This window comes from Penicillium cinerascens, assembly GCF_028974065.1.
Source record: "Penicillium cinerascens strain IBT 15544 chromosome Unknown contig_16_segment0_segment0, whole genome shotgun sequence".
In the NCBI taxonomy this organism is placed as follows: domain Eukaryota; kingdom Fungi; phylum Ascomycota; class Eurotiomycetes; order Eurotiales; family Aspergillaceae; genus Penicillium; species Penicillium cinerascens.
In genome coordinates this window covers 1,379,156-1,399,333 of record NW_026695286.1, presented here as the reverse complement: position 1 = coordinate 1,399,333, position 20,178 = coordinate 1,379,156, and the positions used below count along the sequence as shown (strand labels likewise).

Below are 20,178 nucleotides of genomic sequence, written 5' to 3'. Positions count from 1 at the left end.
CGGTTTATTCACAATGCATCAAAAAGCGTCGTATCAGCATGACTCCAAAACGTCCCCGACAAATTCTCCAAAGTCTCAAAGTCAGGCATCCACAACGGATCACTCTGGTCCTGATCTATCCACGGTGCAAGCTGCAACGCCATCCTAACCGCATGATCTGTATCATCCGCCGGATACGTACTTCCCGTATCAGGAGCCAACCCAGTCGGGTTCGCAGGAGGGAATTTCTCGCCGGCAGACATGCCAGGCACGGCTGTGTTGAGCGAGACGCCGCCGTGTTGGGCAGTCATGAGCTCTGCCATGTTTGCGTTCCGGACTGTTTCGTTGCCTTGCAGCTTTTCCATCGCGGCGTTGACCAGGAGCTCGAATGCGTCGCGGTATTTTTTTACCCAGGCTGCTCGCTCGCCCATTACGAAGAGAACTGTTGAGCAGGCGCGGATGTCGTTGCTCATTCGGACGGACCAGACTTGTTCTGTGTGTGTCCATACTGCGTAGAGGAGGGTGATGCCCGCCATGAAGACGGTTTGTACGGCGAGGAATGAGTGGCCATATTCTAGGGTTTGGTGGAGGCGCTTGTGAGATTGGCAGATTTCACCAGCGGCGCGGAGGCAAATGTGATAGTATGGGTCTGTGATTGGGAGGAGGGGGAGGAATGGTTGGATTAATAGTCTGACGGCACGGTTGTAGTGGAGCATGGGGTAGTCGAGGTCTGCGCCGCTGAAGCGTAAAAGGGCGGATTCTTTCCACTCTTCGAGTTCGAGGTATAGGGGGTCCATTTTTAGACGGAGGGATGAAAGGGGTCGGTCAGCACGGTAGATCTTGTGTTGGATGCGCGAGTCGATGCGGCGGAGTTTGAAAAGGTAGATTGCGAATGTGAGGGAGGTTGGTTTGCTATGGGGTTGGGGCGCTGTGAGGAGGGCGGGATCTTGGATGTCGTCGTCCACGTCTAATGGGAGGTCAAGGTCGATGTGGCGATCGGAGATGCTGAATGGGCGTCCGAGGGACATTGAGACGACTCGCTCTAGGTAATAGACTACCCAAAATAACCGCCTTCGCATTTGAGCGGTGAATGGGTCCATATTGATCTCGTTTGCCTTTCGATGAAGACCGAGGTCGATTGCAGTGCGCATGGCCAGTCCGATCATGTACCACATTCCGTGACTGGAAGCAGTGCGGAGATGATATACCACAAGAAGAACCATTGCTTCAATGTTTTCAATGGAACGAGCTTCACACATCGTGGTTACATATTGTAATGCGGATGCGTAGTATCGCTGAAGCCGTCAGCAGCTAGCCATTGATATCTAGAAAGATGGGGAATTACCTCGGGTGCAGCATATGAATACTTTCCAGTATCGCTCAATTTGAGCATAGTAGCGCCAATCGCATAAACCATGTTGAGCTTGAAAATGGCGAATCGATCAGCCTGTGATAGCTCTTCACGCTTGGTCTTGTACAGCCGCCACCTCTCCTCATGAAGCTGCCACATCTGACGACGGTCCAAAAAGGGGTACCGAGAATGAAGTCGTTTAAAGTAAGTATCAAGAATCTTCGATCCCATTTCATCAGTTGGAGGCTCCACATTAACTGGTAAAAGCTCTTCCATTCTCTTAGGCCGATCTCGGATTCGAGCGCTGCTTCCGGGTTGCGTTGTTCCGGCTGTCACTCCGGCAGGGTTTGGAATAGAGCCAGTAGATGAGACAGCCTGCTGCTCGTGCATTCTGGAGATAAATTGGTTCCATACGCTAGTCTGGACCATTTCGCCTAGGTTGGCGGCTAAGGAGAGGCCAGAGCTGGAGCCCACGTAGGCGGGTGCTTCAGAGGAACTCAAGGCAAGAAGGCCGACAATCTCGCCTATTGGATTGGTCTCGAGACCGGACGCTGCTGTCTGGGGTGTTGCTCGGCCTCCTTGGGGCGACCATACCGAGCCCCCGACATGCGTCCCGGAATTCTGGCTGGAGATCGGCTCTCGACCAAGTTTACCCTCGAGAAACGCCACCCGCTCTTCGAGGGCGCGTGTATAACTGAATCACAAGTCAAAAATCTGCTCCGGATATGCCAAGAGGCAGAAGAGTTTAGAGAACTCACTCGTTCTCGCGATCAGTATCTTCTCGCACGCTCGACTTGTCACATGAGACCCCCGCCTTCTGGCAGTTGGAGCATGTTGGATACTCGTTGTCGCACTGCATCAGTCAGACTCAGAACTTCAAGTTGATCCTCGTGGGCAAACACACTCTTTGCTTTCTCGTCTTGCAGCGGGTACATGCCGTTCTCCCGCGCTTCCGGGGGTTGTAGTCCCTGGACGCCGGACTGGTCTGTCTGGAAGACCCCGTGCTTTGTCCAAGCGCATACATGTTTGGTGGCAGAAATTTAAAAGGCCACGCAAGAGTACATCACGTCACCCTATTCTCTGATGGTGCAGTATCGGGGGAATGTGAAAGAAGAAGACCTCGGCGAAAGTCTACGGGAAGCCGAGCGAACGCCAAGACATTTATGTGTCACCCTCAACTACGCCATACAATGATGATTTCCCTATCCATGGAGTGGTATTGTTGATATTAGGGGTATATTAGACTCATGCCATATCTATTCGAAATGCAATATATACTTTTGGTATCAAACGCCATGCAGGTATAACTAGAAATGCAAATGAAGATGCAAAATGAAACGCTAATCAAGCCCCTGTGTAACCTTCCTGTTCAGTCGTCTATTTTGTGTTCGGTGCTTTTCTTCTCTTCCACGTTCGCCAATCGCGGTTCAGCACGCGAGGGGGGCATAGAAGACCCCGCGAGTGTGGACGTAGAATGCCGCTTCTCAATTGCGTCGGCAGACTGGGGAGTCTCCGTCTCTTCAGGCTGTGACTCGGGAAGAGCCGCCTCCGCGTCCCTCTCAGCCTCTGCCTTTCGCTTCTCCTCCTCGATCTCCTCGGGCTCTTTCGGTCGCTCGAGGCCTCGGTCGCGAACAAAGCAGCAAGCGAGGAAACAAACACCGATGAGCGGAACTTGTAGAATGAAGACAGAGTGCGAGGCCTTGGAGTAGGCGGAGAGGATCTCCGACCACTGGGAATCGGTGAGAGTTGACCGTGAGGGGAGTGTGTAGGATGATTTTGTCAGGTAGGCGAATTCAGTTGGGAGGTTCGAGCGCAGGGTTGCCTGCAAGATGGCGGCTGAAATAGCGAGACCGCAAGCACCACCCATGCAACGGAAGAAGTTTCGATTGGATATGGATATGGCTCTCTGGGATTTGGTGCAGTGTGCCTGCAGTGCAACGAGAGTGGGTTGGAATGTAAAACCGATTCCTGTGCCGGTGATGGCGACACATACTGCGATGACGGCTGGGTGGGTATGAGGGCCGAAGAGAAGCGTCAAGCCGGTGCCCCTGTTACTACAGTTAGAATCCCATTGCACAGGTATAAGTCGGCCGGATCGCACTTACAGAGTCCATAGCCCAAATCCAACCCAGATGATCTCTCCATAACGCTTGAGTCGAGAAATATATTGGCCAGAGCACACAGACGCGATCGACTGGCAAGCCACCATGGGAGCAGTTAACGATGCGGAGACGACGGGCGACCAGCCACGCCCATTCTGGTAGTAAAGCGGCAGGTAGTAGAGATAGGACTGGTAAACAGCTCCCAGGAGAAAACTCTGCAGGAACAATGCCGAGATCACCTTGTTCTTGAAAAAATGGACTATAACTCAAGTTAGCAAAAGTAGTTGGCCAAATACAAAGGAAGGAAAACGTACTTGGAAGCATTGGAAGAGCAGCCACCTTCCACTCGATGAAAAAGAAGGCAATGAAGGAACATCCTCCAATGACAAGCATACTAATCACCATCGGAGAATCCCACGTGAAATACGACCCGCCTCCAGAAATGGGAATCAAAATGAAGATGATTCCAATAGAGGAAGCCAGCGAGCCGAACCAATCAATCCGGCGTATATTATTTCGAAATCCCTCCTTGCGAGCATTATTCGGGATAAGGAAGTATCCCACGACGGCAGAGCATGCAGCCAAGGGCGAGATCAGCCAGAAGAAGCCTCGCCACGTTGACCGCATGATAAATGCAGAAGCCAGGAACGGACCGATAATATTTCCCAAGCCGAGAGATGCACCGAGAATGCCCTGGTACTTGCCACGCTTTTCGAGTGTGACGATATCTGAGACGATGATCATCGTTAAAGATGTGACGCCGCCACCGGCCACACCGGCCAGGCCGCGGAATACGTAGAACATGGCCGGGCTTTGGGAGAGGCCGCAGAGCAAATCGGCAACGCACAGTAAGCACAGAGCTGAAATGTAGACGATTTTCCGACCGAAAATATCTGATAATCGGCCGTAGAGTACCGTAAACATTGTATTAGCGATCAGGGACGATGTACCAGCCCAGGAGATGGTATCTTGGGCTCCAAGATCGCGGGCAATCGTGGGTAATGTGACACTGATTCCATTTTGATCAACCATAGTGATCAGCAGTGAGATTGCTAGGCCAGTAAACACCACCATCAATTGTGCGAACGGTAGGATATTGGTCTGGTCGTGAAGAGCCTTTTCGGCCTCACGTTGTCGATTCATGCTGATTTTGCACGGACAAGTCCAGGGCGACTTATCTTAATATCTTGAAGTTGTGTAAAGGCAGCAAGGCACATCACTGAGATTTCAAAGTACGCAACTTGCTTGCGACACATGGGAGCAAAGAACGCTCGCCTAAACTTTAATCTCAAAGGTATACATGCGACAAGATGACGGCTTTGAAATGTCCATGTGGAGGTGGAGACCGGCTCATATAATAACAATCAGGGACAAAAGGTGATTTTTTTCCCCATGTAACGGTGCTTAGTGCGATCCGGCTCATCGGCAACTTATCCTGAGCATCGATTGGAGACTGTCGCCGCACGAACAAGAGTAAAGTCGGATATTTCTCCGACGGGCTCGAAAAGCCCTCCATCTTGTCCCAATTCTCTACCGGTGGGCGTCGGGTCAATTCCGCGTCATCGTCACTGCGGTTGGCGCTGCAAAACCTGCGGGTGGATCCGCCACATCGGACCTCCGATCGGATGGCCGTTTTAGTCATAGCGGAGATGTCCATGCGACAGTGACAGGTCCGTTTGATTCTAGAATTTATGAGACTGCGAGATGGAGCGGTGAATAAATATGCATTGGCTTGGACTAGCTTGCTAGGATTGATATCCCGGTCACAAACTAGACTCTGCCCTGAGCAGGCTTTTTATGTATCGGAGCGTCCGATATTGCCGATAGGTCGTGATATTACAGCGCAAACTTGATTCCAACTAGTTCCTCGCTGAGACGGAATAGCCGTTCAGCGGAATCCGCATTGACCGCATGCGGTGCAGTCTTTGCGAACTGACAATCGCTTAAATATATGGCTGATGGATCGGATACAGCTAATTCATGTTAGCCAAAGTGAGCTAGAAAAAGCCCTTGCGTGATTCATACCAGCCAGTGCAGGGTCATAAGCCGCCACAAGCATAGTCGCTGCACCCTGGTCGGCATTCTTCCAAACGTTGCTCGTTTTCGATATAGTCTCGTATCCGGCATCGTCAAGATCCCGGCTCAACCCAGTCCAGATTGCTAACCCATTGTCAGTATTGTTCAAGCAGAACAGGGACCAACTTACATCCGGGATGAACACTATACGAGACTATTCCAGAATTTGCCAAGTGTTGAGACAAGTACACCGTGAACAATATATTGGCCGCTTTGGACTGTCCGTACGCCAGCCATCCGTTATATCCTTCGGCCGAAGGGCTGAACATGGGAGGCAGTCCCTCGGGCGGTCTCTCTTCAATGGGAACTTTCTTCCCTTCAAAGTTATAGTCATGGAAGCGAATTGGAGACAGACGATGTCCAGCACTAGTAACGTTGATAATGCGAGTCAAACCCGGCCCAGAGACTTTGGCGGCATTTTTCAACTGCGGCATGAGCAGATTGGTAAATAGAAAATGACCAATATGATTCGTTCCAAACTGGACTTCGATCCCTTCCTCTGTGGTTTGTCGGTCTAGGACCATCATGCCCGCATTGTTAATCAGGGTGTCGACTCGGTCGACTAGGCTCTGGATCTTTGACGCAGCTGTATGAACGGATTTCTGAGAAGCCAGGTTCAATACCACAGCTTCAACTGAAACATTAGGCGAGAGTTTTTGGACCTTCTCGGCAACTTCGAGGAGTTTGGCTTCCGTGCGTGATGCTAAGATCAATTTTGAGGGCTTCTGGCCTCCTATTGCCAGGGCAAGAGCTTCGCCCAGGCTATTGGGGCCAACTCCGGTAATTACCACTGTGGCCTGTTAATTGCATGACTCGTGTTTGCAGGGATCACTGTTTAACTCACCAATCTTGTTGTGAATTTGACTGGCAAATGCACTGGCGACATCTGTCGCCGAAGTCTTCTCGTTATACTCGGGATGAGATGTAGCCATTTCGTCTTCCAAGGTTGCTCTTAGTCTATTTGGTCATTCTCTTAGATTTGTTGTATCCATTGGCTTTCACCCGCATCTATGCTACCACCCCGAGTGCCGCAGCCTTCGGCGGAAGCCCCGCAATAGCCCATTTCACTCTATCTCGAGCCCCACAAGCAAGAGCATTTCAACCGGCAGTCCCAAACTACTCTACATCGATTTGCCTAAACACAAAAAATGGCAGATGACACTAGTGTTTGCGGGGGTGCGGGGCGTTGCAATCTAGATTCAACTTGGCTCACACCCCGGGCCCCGCAAGAGTGCTCTCCACTTGTCCCTCTTCGATCTGAACTATGGACTTTCATTGGTCTCGAGAAGCGGCAGAAGCGACCGAGCCCTGCTTCAGTTCTCTTTTGAGTATGGTCGTCGGCAGTTGAGGTTCGACTGACCCGGTGGAATCTCGGGGTTATTCCAGAGGTCTGAGATATAACATCTTTCATGCCGTCATCGGGTTTAAACGGGGCTTGTCGAGTTTAGAACACGCCTGACTCTTCAATCAGTTGCGATTATTCTTTTCACGTACATCAGCCTGCATATCATGACGGTCTCGGAAACTGCGAATGGCGACCCGGTCAAGCCGACGGGGATCAAGGTGGTTGTGGTCGGTGCTGGTATGTAGCCTGTTGGCCTTCTTAATTCATGTCACTGAGAAATGATAGGATTTGGCGGGTTAACTGCTGCAATCGAGTGTCACCGCCAAGGACACGGTGTGGAAATATATGAATCATTTCCAGGTGACTACCACGGACGGTAATCCATGAAACCAAGAGACTCACAGTTTCAATCCCAGAGCTCAGATCCCTGGGAGATATCATCTCATTTGGTCCCAACGCGGGTCGAATCTTTCGTCGCTGGTCCGACGGTGATGTTGCAGAACGCCTAAGACCTCTTAGCATCAATTTGGAACACCACGGCTTCAAAATCCATAAATGGACGGGTGAGCTCGTTCATACACAGCTACCTCATAAGTACGATCCGACTGCGCCTGTCTTCAACGGCCATCGAGGCGAACTGCACACCATTGTCTTCAACTATGCCAAGGATGAGTTGGGCATTCCGATTCATCTTGGCCAGAGAGTCACTGAGTATTTTGAGGACGAGAATCAGGCAGGGATTGTGCTTGAAAGCGGCCAGAAAGTGAGTTCCACCTGTCTCCTGCTATACGTGCGCACATAGTGGGTGGTGCTGACATCTCTTCAGATCACCGCGGATCTAGTCGTCGGTGCAGACGGTGTCCGCTCCAAGGCCCGAGAACTAGTTTTAGGCTATTATGACAAGCCCAAATCCAGTGGATATGCTGTATTCCGAGCATGGTGAGTTCAGATTCAGAGTTAATATTCACATAGCACGGGCTTACAGCTGAACTCCAACCAGGTTCTCCAACAAGGATATGATCCGCGACCCACGCACGAAGCATTTCTGCGAGAATGGCGATACCTTCAACGGCTGGATCGGACCCGATGTACACTTTCTGTTCTCCACCGTAAAGAACGGTCAGGACTGTTGCTGGGTCTTGACGCACAAGGTCCGCGATCCACTCACATCAGGATCTAAGTAGCCAATTAACCAAATCTCAAACAGGACGAAGCCGACATCGAAGAATCATGGTCCTTTCCCGGAAACCTCGAAGATGTATACAAAGTAATCGAAGGCTGGGACCCAATCTGCAAAGCAATCGTGGAAAAGACCCCCTCAATCGTCGACTGGAAACTCGTATACCGAGACCCCCTTCCTCGGTGGGTAAGCGACCACGGCCGAATCGCGCTCCTCGGCGATGCTGCGCACCCTTTCCTTCCCACGTCTGCCCAGGGGGCGACGCAGGCGATGGAGGATGGAGTCGTGCTGGGTGTTTGTCTGAAACGAGGCGGCAAGGCTAATGTGCCAGCCTCCGTGCGGGCTTATCAAGATATTCGGTATGCTGGTCCAATTTGCAATTTTGGCGCGTCCTGACATGTCACAGATATGAGCGTGTGAGAGCGGTTCAGAAGACGGGTGAGACTACGAGGGATATGTGGCATAAGGCGGATTGGGATAAGGTTGCCAAGGATCCTGAGTCTATTCAGCTTCCGAGGGAGGATTGGATCTTTCGATTTGATGCAGAGAAGAATGCGGAGGAGAGATTTGGGAAATTGGTTGAGGTGAATTAGATTGAATGTCCAGGTGCTTAATTATTGGATTTGGCTGCTTTTCTTTTTTGAATAAGATGGCAGATCAAGCCTAATGTATGAGAGTGCACAGTCTGAAGCGGCAAGTACAAATTCAATTGAGCAAGTATCTTCCTAGTCACTACGACAAACATGTCATGATGGACAAGTTTGGCTTCCAAAATATCTCTTCGTTATCTCTTGCATCCAGCCTGTTTCAGGCCGTCCTCTCAATAACCTCCGTAGTAACCTTCTCCGAATCACCAGATTCTCTGATACCCGCATCCTCACTCAAACTACGTGACTCCTTAAGCTTAGCCTCTAGTGCCGCCGGGCCAACGCATACATAAGAAGCAAATTTGCGCGCAGGAAGTCGTTGCTCGAACTGAGATATAACGTTAGCATAGACAGAGAAGCTACTACGAGAATGTGACCTGCCATTTCATCAATTTCCTCGAGCGTGCGGCCTTTGACTTCTGGGAGGAAGAAGAAGATAAACGCCGCTGATATGAGACAAGATGGAAACCATATGTAGCCGTATTTTGGTCTTGGATTCAATTGTTAGTCGAGGCCTCGTGTTTGTAAGGAGGGTTTGGGGTATCCTTACCCCCAGTTCAGTGAGTCGGGGTTGATGAAATATGGCGCCGTGAACGTGGTTAGCCACTAGAAACAAATGTCAGTATTTGCTATTCCAGAGTAGCGTGCGCTGTAAACTTACAGCTCCCAAGAACCCAACTGCTGCTGCTAGACCAAATGTATAGGATCGAAGTCGTTGAGATGGGAGCTCACCACCCGATACCCACGCATAGGTTGAGATCATTCCCTGGATTCCAAGTCAGAGCCGCTAAATAAGGACAACATCGGCTGTTATTCACTCACATTGTAGCCAAAAATAAAAGCCACGGATAGTCCAATAATCGCCTTACCCGTCGACTCAGTTCCGGGGTGAACCGTATAGATCGCGGCTACGATGAGCTGACTGAAGCCACAAAAGACAAGTCCAACTGTCAAAAAGAGCCTCCGGCGACCAATCCTGGTCACCACGGCGATGTTGAGCAAGATAGCCACCACGCCCACCGCGGTGAGAATGCAACTGTTCTCAAAGGCGTTGCCGACATTGGCTATTTCGAAGAAGTACGTTCCATAAGCTGTTGGAAAATCATTAGCTTCATTCAAAGCAATTCTTTCGATCCATAGCTTCCATAGCTTCCATACTCACCAATCATATACATAGCCCCAGAAGCAGCCTGAGTACTCACAGCAGCAACAGCCAAGATCGTCCTGCGGCGATCAACGGGATTCGCAAACATATCCCAAACCGAAGTACCATGAGCCAGGTCTTGCTCCAGCTCAATTGCATGCTGGATATCCTCCATCTCCTTATCCACGGTCTCCCGATCCGGTCTCAGCCACACCAAGGCCTTGCGAGCTTCCTCGGGCTTGTTATGCTGTAGCAGCCAGCGTGGAGACTCGGGGATGAAAAGCATGCCAGCGCATAGGAATGCGGGAATGATATATACTATGCCGAGAGGAATGATGTAGCTGTTTTTGCCGTCTATCTTAGCTGTAAAGTTGTCGACGATCGTTCCGATGAGGGAGCCGAAGGAGGTCCAGAATTGGAAGCCGCCCAGCATTAGCGCTCGGTATCGGGCTGGTGAGCATTCCTGTATAAGCTGGGTCAATATCTTTCTTTCCTGTATTGAGATGTTTAATATGGAGGTCAGTTACCTGAATGTAGAGCTGTGAAAACGTCATTAGAAACCCGTTTCCCAGTCCGATAACCAAACGGCCAGCGTAGAGACCAGCAATAGTGTCCGTAGTCATCATTGTGATGTTGGCAACATAGATCAAGAGAACTGCGATATAAAGAGCGGTCTTGCGGCCAATGAATGTTGCAACGGGTCCTAGTGTCTCTCAGTTACCATGTCAAATCCCACGGTAGTGTGAGGTATCCTACCTGCAGAGCATGAGCCCACAAAGGCACCGAGAGTCATCAATGATGATATCAATTGCTGGCGCTCGTAAGAGATATTCCAGCCCAGTGAGGTTTTATCAGACTTCTCTCCGAATATCTAGGAACACCATTAGATCTGTTGTCTAGACAGAACCAAAGCGAAAAGACTAAGTACTCACCTTCAAAAACCCAATCATGGCCTGAAAACCTCCAATCAGCGTAAAATCAACACCATACTGAAATGGTGACATAGAAATCAACGAACAAGCCGCCAACGACTTCCAATGCAGCCGAAGGCCATTCTTCTGACTATCCGCCATGCTGTAATTTATCTGCCTAGTCTCTGATCCGAAGCAAGATTAAAGCTCATATTAATGAATACCACGCTATCACGATTCGGCCTGATAGATCTGGGGATTATAGGCTCTCCGGTGGTGTAGCACCTCCAGGGGTTATAGGAGGATTGCAAAACTAGCCGGCCAGCGTTTGGCACATCCTCGAGCTCCCCATTCGTGTGTGGGGCTATGCGGAGTCGGACCTGACTCTGCAGGGATGTAGAAGTCTAGCTCTTGCAACCCCATGATTTACGCTGAGTATACCCCGTGGGGAAGGGTTGTATGTCTCCGGTGGATTGATTGGTGGATAGATATAACCGAAGTAGGGGGTGCAGCGCACGCTAAGCAATGACTCCTCACTGCTCTTTGAGCTTCGGGTGTTAAAACCCCATGTTCACTGCCGGGGGCACCGTGGCGGCGAGCTAAGGCTGTCTCTGGAGAGTTTGACTCTTCTTCGGCGAGACTGGGCCCCTGTTTCCGGCAGTCGCGTGGTCTTGGACTGGTCTGGATAGAGATCTGGTCGTGCGCCACTCGCTGGTGGATAAAGCGCTACGTACTTTAGATGCTTTTAGCGTAGGCCAAGTGATGGTATTTATTTGGGGGTGGGGAAGATCAGCTTGCAAAATGTGGAGAAGCGGGCCCGTAACGCTTTGTCTTTCACCAGAAACCGGGAAATTCGAGGATAGTCTAGCCTGAATTCGTTCAGCACGATCTAGTTATACGTTTGAAGGCTACAGTAGCCGGGGGGTATATGATGGGGATCCAGCGGGGTCCTACTCTGTCGTGTATCAAGTTCGGCTCTCTGAAGCCATGCGCTATAGGGATAAATAACATCAATTCCAAAGCAAAATTCCATCGAGGAGCTTTAGGAAATTCATTAAAAAAGGAAAAAAAAAAAAAAAAAATCGGCTCAAAGATGGTATCAATCAACGTCCAATATCGTGTCTCGTCGTCTTCATAACGGCTTCACTTCCGCGTCCATTTTCACGAAATATGGAGCAAGTATTCATAATGCAGAATTTGAAATGTAGCCGGGGCATTGGCCTTGGGCTTCGGCCATGGAGGACTTTGTCCAAATGAAATTAGACGTAAAGCAAATGCTCGGTAGCCAACATCCTACAAGGGCATAAAATTTGATGAGGTGCCCTCCGCTGCTCATTGTTCGGGTCCCATTAGCCTCTTGCGTCTGCATGATCGGACCTTGATAATAGCGCCCTAGGTGTTTGTCGGACCTATAGGAACCCCTAGACCGCCAGCAGCCCATGCATTATGTATGTCGCGGGCGCTGAGTGCATTAACAACGTAGCCGCCATCTTCAGCAACATCGTGGCCACCATCCTCCGGCTCATTCGAGGAAGCAGGCCCCTGGTGTCTCCCGACAGTGTTCTGGTTTGGCACAGATGGGTGAGGCATATAGCCAGCTCCTGTGACGTTTCCCTGATTGGGGAAAAAGCTTTGGTTCAGAGAGCCGCAGGTCGTGCAGGTGAATTCAATCTTGAAATTCGTGAGCACCATATGCTGGACGGCGTGGTCGTTGCGTTGCGTATAGTCGGAGGGTTTGGGGTGCACTGAGGTTCCTACTGGTAGAGCAGAAGCCGTTGGGTATCCAACACCTGGCTGTGATACCGTCATAGGGCGTGAGTTATTGCTGAGAGTCGACTGGCTCGGTGCTTCAATAGGAGGTGCTTGTTGTATCTGAGATTGTCGGATAGATTGAGGTGCTGGTGGTGGTGCAGTTGAAGGGTTGGTTTGGGACTCAGTTGGATCCACAGAAGTATCATCAATCATTGGTTGTTGCAAAGAATCCGGCATCCAGCGGTTCTCCGAGATATCTCGGTAAGCTAGCCCTGCGCTTGCTTGCGATTCAGGCTGGGACTGGGCCGGTGAGTGCTGATCAACAGCACTCATATCCAGATCCAGCGATGGCTCGCCTTGGCTGTCTGCTTGCCGTGGCTGTAATTTCGTCAATGCGCGCTGCGCCTGTCTCATGGAAATGTCATATCCATGATAACGCTTCACTGCGTCGACGACATCCTGGCCTTTGACCCTGGTACTCATGTCGAACAACTTGGGTATTTCACTTAGCAAGAATCGCACATGCGAGGCTTCGGAGCGCGCAGGAGTCACGCCCGTAGTCTCTGCACCCCGTCGGCAACTATGGTTGTCTTGAAGGCTGGTGATGTAGGTCGCGTTCTTGTTCGAGCGACAGACCACGCGGAAGAAGCAATTGGCCCCAGAACGGCAGCCAATAACCACACTCTTCTTGTTGCTTCGGATCACTCGAAGCTCCCAATGCTGTCTGACCGAGATACTTCGTATGACCGTCTTGAACTCCTCCAGGGAGGAAAACCGCTGGCCCACGTGGAGCCCCGAGTACATCTCCGTCATATTGGCGAGGGTGGAGCAGGCAGCAAGGGTATATACGACTGAGCAGCAACCAGGAGGCCAGTCGCAAGTACCCAGACAGCAAATTCCATTAGGGTACAGGCCGCAAAGCGCAACGGTACACGGTCACGAGGATTGTAGACGCGCTGGTCAAGTGTGGAGCGCGGCGTAGTTTCAGCCGAGCATTCTCAAGCAAAGACTATAGCGAGTTGCCAAACCCGGTCACAGCAAGTAGAGTTGTAGATGAATAGTGGAATTCGCTGTGGATTGCGGGCCCCGCGACTCGTGGAGTGAATGTCCCTCGTTTGTCTGGGGAAGCAACTTAAGGTTAACGGGCGGCAGACCGCTCACCTTGGGTTTTCTAACTCTCCACCCTCGTCTCCTTCCACCCCCTCCATCACCTCGGGATCTTCAATTCCGAATTATCTAATTTATCCAGAGACCTTCGCACAACAGGCCTCAATCATGGCTTCTTACGGCCTTTTAGGCCAACCAGAAGAAGGTCCGTTCCGGCCCTACCAAACACCCAGCTGTCAAACTAACATTTCTGCCCTCGCAGATGCGCTTCACAAATCGCGCCTCCTCAACGTCGAAGAAAAGCCCTTCAAGCGAATCTCCAAGCGCCTATTAAACCCAGACTCTTTCGTCGTCTCTCACACCTCGCAAACTCTCACTCCTCCCCCCGAAGACGCCGACCCCGATGCGACCGCTGCGGCCGAAGCCCAAAAGCAAAAAAGGCTCGAAGAATGGCGCCATTTCCGCGAAGACGTAACCCTCGATTTTGCCGCCTTTGAAGGAAGCATTGCCCGCATTCAGTTCCTTCTCACCAGCAACGAACAAGAGCGCGAGCGGTATGCGACTGAGAAGCTCCGCATTTTGGAGACAATGCACTCGGTCCGGGGGAATACAGGCGAGCTGCGCGCCCAGCTGGAGGAGGCTCAAAGGGTTCTTGCTATGCGGAAGAGCTACGATGAGCTTGCGGAGAAGATTACCAGCAACCGTTTGCTGAAGCCGCGCGAGGATCAGCAGGCGAATCTGCAGAAGCTGCAGGTTGAAATTGCGGATTTGGAGAAGGAGAGCAAGGACTATGCGGAGACTTGGACGGAGCGACGCGAACAATTCGGTCGTATTGTGGAGGAGGGCATGCAGCTGCGCCGCTTGATTCGTGATGAGAAGGAGGAGGTTGAGCGACGAGAGGGTATGCAGGAAGGCGAGGACGGAGACGAGGGCGATGTCGGCTCCAAGGGCAAGATTAGCGGTCCTAATAGTCCTCGTCCTGAGGATAGCGCGACCCCTTCTGGACAGAGCCCGGATGAGGGCAGCCGGTTAGGTGTGGACAAGACGTCTGGCAATGCGCGGGGGGTCTCTCCTTTGCGACAGGTGATTACAGCAGATGAAAAGGTGTCTGCGGAGGATACAAACATGGTGGATGAGGGCGAGGTCGACGAAGGGGAAGAATCGGAGCTCGAAGAAGGCGAGGAGCTGCCCGACGACCGCGAGAAGATGGATATCTCATGAACGTTCTCTACGCATATACATTACCAGCACGGAGTTAGGCTTGCCAGGCGTTGGTCATTCGGGTCTAGATTACATGCATTTTGAATTGAGTTGCTTTTACTATCTCTTGCTTAGGACACTTCACGCTCCGCGGTCTTGGCCTGAGCAATGGCTTCCTTGGCAGCAGTAATCTGCTCGACATTGCTCTCGGATCCCTTCTGGCCCTCCTCGGTCTGTAAAAAGAATCAGTATGATGCACGTAATTCAGTAAACAGTGGACTTACAATAAGGGTCCCCAGGGCAGCCACGGTCTCCGCGAGCTTCTTCTTCAAAGTAGGCATGACCTTCTTGGTCTCCTCCAGAGCCAGACGCTGTCCCAATCAGTATGGATTTTCAAAAATGGAGTTTCTAACATACCTCTTGCTTCAGCACATACTCCTTGTTCTCATCTTCGTTACTCTGGTCATTCTCCAGCTTGGTGAGACGCTCGGTCTGCTGCTGCAGCTCACGGTGGTAGGAGGCCTCCTCCTTGACGAGGCGGATGACCGATGAGGTCGTGATCTCAAGCTGGGAGCGAGGCATTATGTCTGATTTGTTCGATGGTCAGATGCGGGCTTGAGAGAGCTGCGTTGAGCATTCAATGTATGCGTGACGTCATCGACCGCCTGGGACCAGCTCAAGCGGTCACAGCGGCAGAATTGAAATATGAACATGACACTCACCTAGCTGTTCTTTGAATCAACCGATTGATTGGAAGTCATTAGCAATCCGTGATATCAGGAGAGCCCCTCATGGTGGCAGCTGTTTGCTGTGTTTGCACGAGGGGCCTCACGTGTTTTACGACTCGAGTCACTTGAACTTGGATATGGGCACAACGGTCATGTACGAGATGCTTGTGGTCGTTCATGGTGCACTTTCCTTACGACGATGTTTGGACGAACCCTCGTTTTCTTCTTAATCTCAATGTCATTCGCAACCATCTCTATATGATCAACTCCAACCCTGTAGGCATTTGTACTTGTAATCGCTTGAGCAAACCATCACTAGCGTAATTAATGACGAGCTATATATCCCTCTCATAACTCATGAGTCTCCATAACACCAAGGGCGATATTGATAGCCGGCAGCACATTTGAGGCTTTATTGTAACAAGCCAATGAGGACCCACCCGAAGCTCGGGGATCCGCCTTCCCGCAGAGCGTACTGCTTCGACATCCCCAGTGTCTGGCACACCCGAATCGTCTCAAGTTTGAGTTGGCATCAGAGGTCGGGTATACCGGTACAAAGGCTCATTCGTCCGATTTAGCCCTCACTCTTCAATGCCACGTCTTCATCCCTGTGAAATCCGGTCGAGTCCTCTACCGTCATAAGCCGCTATGCCAGCCCCGTCGCTCAAACACCTGGCCACGGTCACTGCGATCAAGCACGTTAAATGTGAGCACTTCAGACAACATACCAGCTTTAATCCCAAAGAATCTTGACTGACCCGTGTCTCTACGTGCAGTGTTGAACGACATCGGCAACGTACCCTATTCCCTTGCTCGCCCCATTCTACTGAAAGTCGATAACCCCGAGAAGCTGGTACGTCGGGCATACACATATGCGCATGCATTACAAAGAATGCAGCTAACGTCTTCTTTCATCCTTAGCATGCCATGGAACTCCTATCGCCCCAAATCGCCGCCGAAGACCAGGAAATATGGCTCGAATTCATCAAGCGCGATATCCCCCAGTGGGAAACCTACGATCTGCCCGAGAAGACAAACTCATGGTACGAAGTCTACTGCGACCTGCGCGAAATAGTTCAGCGATCCCTTGATGCCGACGCCGAGAAAATGAAGATGGCTATCGACGGCATCCAGTCCGAGCGCGCTAGGCTAACCCCCAAGATCATCTCGGGGACCCGCGCCAGGCGCATCGGCGGGATTGGGCCTAGTTTTCGCCAGCGTGTTGTTTCTAATGCGGCGCCGAGGAAGTCGACTATCTTTACGCCCCAGAGGAGGAATACGTCTCTGGCTATGCCGACCAAGCATTTGAATACCCGTGCTACGCAGGTTCGGCAGGCGCCGAGGTCGCTTATTGAGGAGCATCGTCGGCCGGTTGAGCAGCCGCCGAAACGCAGTGAGAGTGATCGGGCCCCGGTCGCTCCGGGGCGGTTCAAGCAGGGCTCATCGGCGCAGGTCGATAACAAGGGCTCTTCGTTGGCAGAACGAGAGGCGCGGCTGCGGGCTCTTACTTCTGGAAATCCTATGCCTCATGGCGCAGGCGAGGTTCGCAAGGTCCCAGTGTCCCAAGCAGCCTCCCCGGTCAAGAAACCCATTCCTAAGCGTCAGGCAACGTCGCCCCCTCCGCAAGAAAACCCAGCTTCTTCCTCCTATTCACCTCAACCGTCAGCCTCGGGTGATTCCACATCGGATTCCCTATCTGCGACTGCCCCTCGCCCCGCGGTCGTTCGCAAGCGACCGGACAATGTCTTCATTCGCCCGAAGCGTAAGCGGGTGTTCTAAGTCTTGCTTTTTATGATTTTCCATTTAGCGATTCGTGTTCTGTCCACTGCATGTTGCATGTGAACATATTGCATCTTCTGGCGTTTGATGTCGAGAGGGTAACTGGTCCAGTTCAGGTATCATTTGTCTTTATATTGGGTGTAGGTGGATCCGTTTCATGGCTTGCATTCTCTGGTGGGCATGTTTTATCATCTTGGGCCGGAGTCTTGGTTTTATTGTTTATGGCATACTGAACATACTCGAGGTACCTCGGAATGACATGCTTCGCGGGTTTTATTACTGGGACATGAGATTCTAGGAGTCATGTCGATACTTTAGGGACTTGAGACTTTGGATATGAGTATAGTATATTGATAAGTAGCAGGTGAATAAGGACACAACCTTAAGCCCGAGCCACTATTTAGTAAAGCGATGATGAGGCCAAATCTCGGATAGCCTCGATCTTGGCAATTCCAGAGGGCACTGGAATGCATCTCACATCCCCTTCCAAGCTCCAAGCTCATATGCCCTGGGTCTATTCCACCCAGCCCATTGAACCACGTAACTCATAGCTCAAATGCAAATTTTGCGCCAATAACCCTCAACGTTAAATCATATTATTCTTGCTGGAAAAAAGGGCTCGGTATCTAAATGGCAAAAGTGGTTACGCATCGCAGCCACCACGCAGGGCAAGGACAAGATGCAGTGTAGCTCCACCCTCAAGGCTATATTCCGATGCCGTTTTGTCATCCGCCCTAACAGAAACAATATGTCAGTTCGTGTGTCCTTGTAGCAAGTATTTCCGGGTCACGGTGGATGAGACGTACATCTGCTTGCCGCCGTAGATGAGGCGCTGCTGGACCGGGGGAATGCCCTCCTTCTCCTCAACACGTTCCTTTATCCGGGAGACCTGGTATCATCGGTTCATGTAAGTCGGAGCTGTTGTCACAGTGTGCAAGGATAATGCGGCTCTGTCGGAGACGATCCTGTGCCGTGTCCGACCCGCGCCGTGGAGAAGTAGGTATCTCGGCTCACCTTGTAGTCAGGCTCAATATCCAGCTCAATCTCCTTTCCGGTAAGGGTGCGGACTCTGCAGAAGATAACGGTGTAAGCGGTGTGAACTTTTGAGGTGTTCCGCGTCGGGGTCCGCGTCGGGGTCCGCAATGGGGTCCGAGATAATGCAATTGCAGGTGGGAAGGCCAGGGCTAGCAACGTACTTGATCAACATCTTGGCGGCGCGGTCACTTTCACTCTCCGGGATGTTTTGGATAGAAAGGGAGATTGTCTGGGACTCGGGGCGAGAGGGAGCTTGAACGTTAATGAGTGTCTTGGAGAAGAGAGTCGCGTTGGCGGGGTTTTGGTGGGGCCCGTGGCCTTATTGCCTGATTGATGGTGAGGCTCCCAAGGCTGAAAGACTCTTCTCTTTAGGCGTTCCCTCGGCATAATCTAGGAAACGGGAGTCTGCTTCCTCAGTAGCTTACCTTAGGGGTGAAATTAGAAAACACCTACATATGCCTTTATCAGCTTTCGAGCGACATCACTTCCCTTGATTTTCTCATTAGTGGGGGGTTAGAGCTTCAGGATGACTAGCAATCAAATTACTCTGGACTTCCGTAAACCCCTAAGTTAGATTTAGTGGCTCTCGTTTTGGTCCCTACTTGAAATTTGCGTGTTATCTGCACTGTCTGGTGTAGTAATGAGCATTTCAGGAACTATATATATCCGTCGGCTATCCGCTCATATTACCTCCGTTACGCCCGGACCTAATCACCACAATTTCTGAAAACGCCACTCTTGAGAGATGCTTACTCGCCAGAATCTCTGCTGTTGATCATTTGAGAGAACGAAGTGATCATGACCATCAAATCTGCACAAGAGGCTCCAATGAACCCGTTCCAGCAGTTGATCACGGCGTGCGAGAACGACCCGGTAATCCTTGTTCGATTCACCGCCCAATTATCAAAACTGACGCCTTCGAATAGAGACAACTCCGAGATGCTTATGAGAAGCATCGAACAAACCGGAATGCACAGTTCAAAGAACGACTCTTAAACCCAGCTTTCCGAGAATGGCAGTTCGACGAGATTCTGCACAACGTGCTTAAGGCCGAAAAGGGTCTGATCGACTACACCGATCCCAGACACAATCTTGGGTTCTGGACTCGGCCGCCTCGCCATATTCAAGAGCTCGTCTCCGATATCCAGAGAGAGATTGCAGCAGTATCGGGGTCTTGTGAGTTGTGTTCATTCTTCATTAAGAACTTTATAATGACGGATTCTAGGCCTCTGGTTCATGCCGCCGCAAAACCTGCACATGACTACCCTTGAAATGGTTTCGGCGAAGACGGCACCGGATGTCGACGAAGTGGCTGCGTTTCTTCGGGCCAATGCGCCCCTACAGGAATTGGTGAACTACACCCTCACGCATCGTGCTCGTCTTGGACGCCCGATCGTCAGCTATGATGCCTCTGCCTTGGCCCTCAGTTTCCTTCCCATCCTCGAAGAGACGGAGAAGACGGCCAACGCGGTCAATGGCACCTACTCTTACCACCACCTGCGCAGTGACCTCTACGACCGGGTCACTCAATCTGGGTGTCAGATCGGGGCCCGGTATAGTGTGCCCTCAGCACATATTACGATTGCACGATTCGTTGTGCCCATTGGATCTACGCATGAGGAAGAGCTGGCCGTACTTGGTGAGAGGGTAGTCAAACTCGTTGAAAGACTCGAGGATATCAACCAGGAATTGCGATCCGACGAGTGGAAACGATTTGGGAGCCCCTCGCGAGGCGAGTGGACTGTTGGGCAAGAGAGAGGACTAGAACTCAACAAAGGCGTGGCATGGTATGGAACAGGAGAAAAACTCCTGATCGGCCAAGGCATTCTATAGCAATGAAAT

General features: G+C 51.2%; 10 protein-coding genes across 10 annotated transcripts; 4 read left to right on the top strand and 6 right to left on the bottom strand.

Moving 5' to 3' along the window:
- Nucleotides 1-8: 8 nt before the first annotated feature.
- Nucleotides 9-2,354, bottom strand: N7498_000487 (putative C6 transcription factor; the record flags this gene model as incomplete). The annotated part of the gene is made up of 4 exons (XM_058447550.1): nt 9-1,274; nt 1,325-2,024; nt 2,089-2,183; nt 2,235-2,354. The coding sequence occupies 4 exons, from the start codon at nt 2,352-2,354 to the stop codon at nt 9-11; spliced, it is 2,181 nt and encodes a 726-aa protein (XP_058312961.1).
- A 345-nt stretch (nt 2,355-2,699) lies between these two features.
- N7498_000486 (putative MFS transporter) lies at nt 2,700-4,575 on the bottom strand (the record flags this gene model as incomplete). The annotated part of the gene is made up of 3 exons (XM_058447549.1): nt 2,700-3,378; nt 3,436-3,691; nt 3,747-4,575. The coding sequence occupies 3 exons, from the start codon at nt 4,573-4,575 to the stop codon at nt 2,700-2,702; spliced, it is 1,764 nt and encodes a 587-aa protein (XP_058312960.1).
- A 693-nt stretch (nt 4,576-5,268) lies between these two features.
- N7498_000485 (Short-chain dehydrogenase) lies at nt 5,269-6,440 on the bottom strand (the record flags this gene model as incomplete). Its single annotated transcript, XM_058447548.1, has 4 exons — nt 5,269-5,405; nt 5,458-5,592; nt 5,639-6,298; nt 6,353-6,440. The coding sequence occupies 4 exons, from the start codon at nt 6,438-6,440 to the stop codon at nt 5,269-5,271; spliced, it is 1,020 nt and encodes a 339-aa protein (XP_058312959.1).
- A 577-nt stretch (nt 6,441-7,017) lies between these two features.
- Nucleotides 7,018-8,626, top strand: N7498_000484 (uncharacterized protein; the record flags this gene model as incomplete). The annotated part of the gene is made up of 7 exons (XM_058447547.1): nt 7,018-7,090; nt 7,139-7,229; nt 7,277-7,616; nt 7,656-7,792; nt 7,854-8,004; nt 8,061-8,392; nt 8,440-8,626. The coding sequence occupies 7 exons, from the start codon at nt 7,018-7,020 to the stop codon at nt 8,624-8,626; spliced, it is 1,311 nt and encodes a 436-aa protein (XP_058312958.1).
- A 214-nt stretch (nt 8,627-8,840) lies between these two features.
- On the bottom strand, nt 8,841-10,897 carry N7498_000483 (Maltose permease; the record flags this gene model as incomplete). The annotated part of the gene is made up of 9 exons (XM_058447546.1): nt 8,841-8,919; nt 8,970-9,170; nt 9,231-9,286; nt 9,342-9,446; nt 9,503-9,771; nt 9,843-10,287; nt 10,352-10,527; nt 10,581-10,695; nt 10,757-10,897. The coding sequence occupies 9 exons, from the start codon at nt 10,895-10,897 to the stop codon at nt 8,841-8,843; spliced, it is 1,587 nt and encodes a 528-aa protein (XP_058312957.1).
- A 1,230-nt stretch (nt 10,898-12,127) lies between these two features.
- On the bottom strand, nt 12,128-13,300 carry N7498_000482 (uncharacterized protein; the record flags this gene model as incomplete). Its single annotated transcript, XM_058447545.1, has 1 exon — nt 12,128-13,300. One exon carries the CDS (start codon nt 13,298-13,300, stop codon nt 12,128-12,130), a length of 1,173 nt encoding a protein of 390 aa, XP_058312956.1.
- Nucleotides 13,301-13,762: 462 nt separating this feature from the next.
- N7498_000481 (uncharacterized protein) lies at nt 13,763-14,815 on the top strand (the record flags this gene model as incomplete). Its single annotated transcript, XM_058447544.1, has 2 exons — nt 13,763-13,799; nt 13,857-14,815. The coding sequence occupies 2 exons, from the start codon at nt 13,763-13,765 to the stop codon at nt 14,813-14,815; spliced, it is 996 nt and encodes a 331-aa protein (XP_058312955.1).
- Nucleotides 14,816-14,925: 110 nt separating this feature from the next.
- N7498_000480 (putative tubulin-specific chaperone Rbl2) lies at nt 14,926-15,376 on the bottom strand (the record flags this gene model as incomplete). The annotated part of the gene is made up of 3 exons (XM_058447543.1): nt 14,926-15,027; nt 15,079-15,165; nt 15,212-15,376. The coding sequence occupies 3 exons, from the start codon at nt 15,374-15,376 to the stop codon at nt 14,926-14,928; spliced, it is 354 nt and encodes a 117-aa protein (XP_058312954.1).
- Nucleotides 15,377-16,170: 794 nt separating this feature from the next.
- Nucleotides 16,171-17,301, top strand: N7498_000479 (elongin A domain-containing protein; the record flags this gene model as incomplete). The annotated part of the gene is made up of 3 exons (XM_058447542.1): nt 16,171-16,228; nt 16,299-16,375; nt 16,444-17,301. 3 exons carry the CDS (start codon nt 16,171-16,173, stop codon nt 17,299-17,301), a joined length of 993 nt encoding a protein of 330 aa, XP_058312953.1.
- Nucleotides 17,302-19,134: 1,833 nt separating this feature from the next.
- Nucleotides 19,135-20,169, top strand: N7498_000478 (uncharacterized protein; the record flags this gene model as incomplete). The annotated part of the gene is made up of 3 exons (XM_058447541.1): nt 19,135-19,209; nt 19,263-19,512; nt 19,562-20,169. 3 exons carry the CDS (start codon nt 19,135-19,137, stop codon nt 20,167-20,169), a joined length of 933 nt encoding a protein of 310 aa, XP_058312952.1.
- Nucleotides 20,170-20,178: the final 9 nt, after the last annotated feature.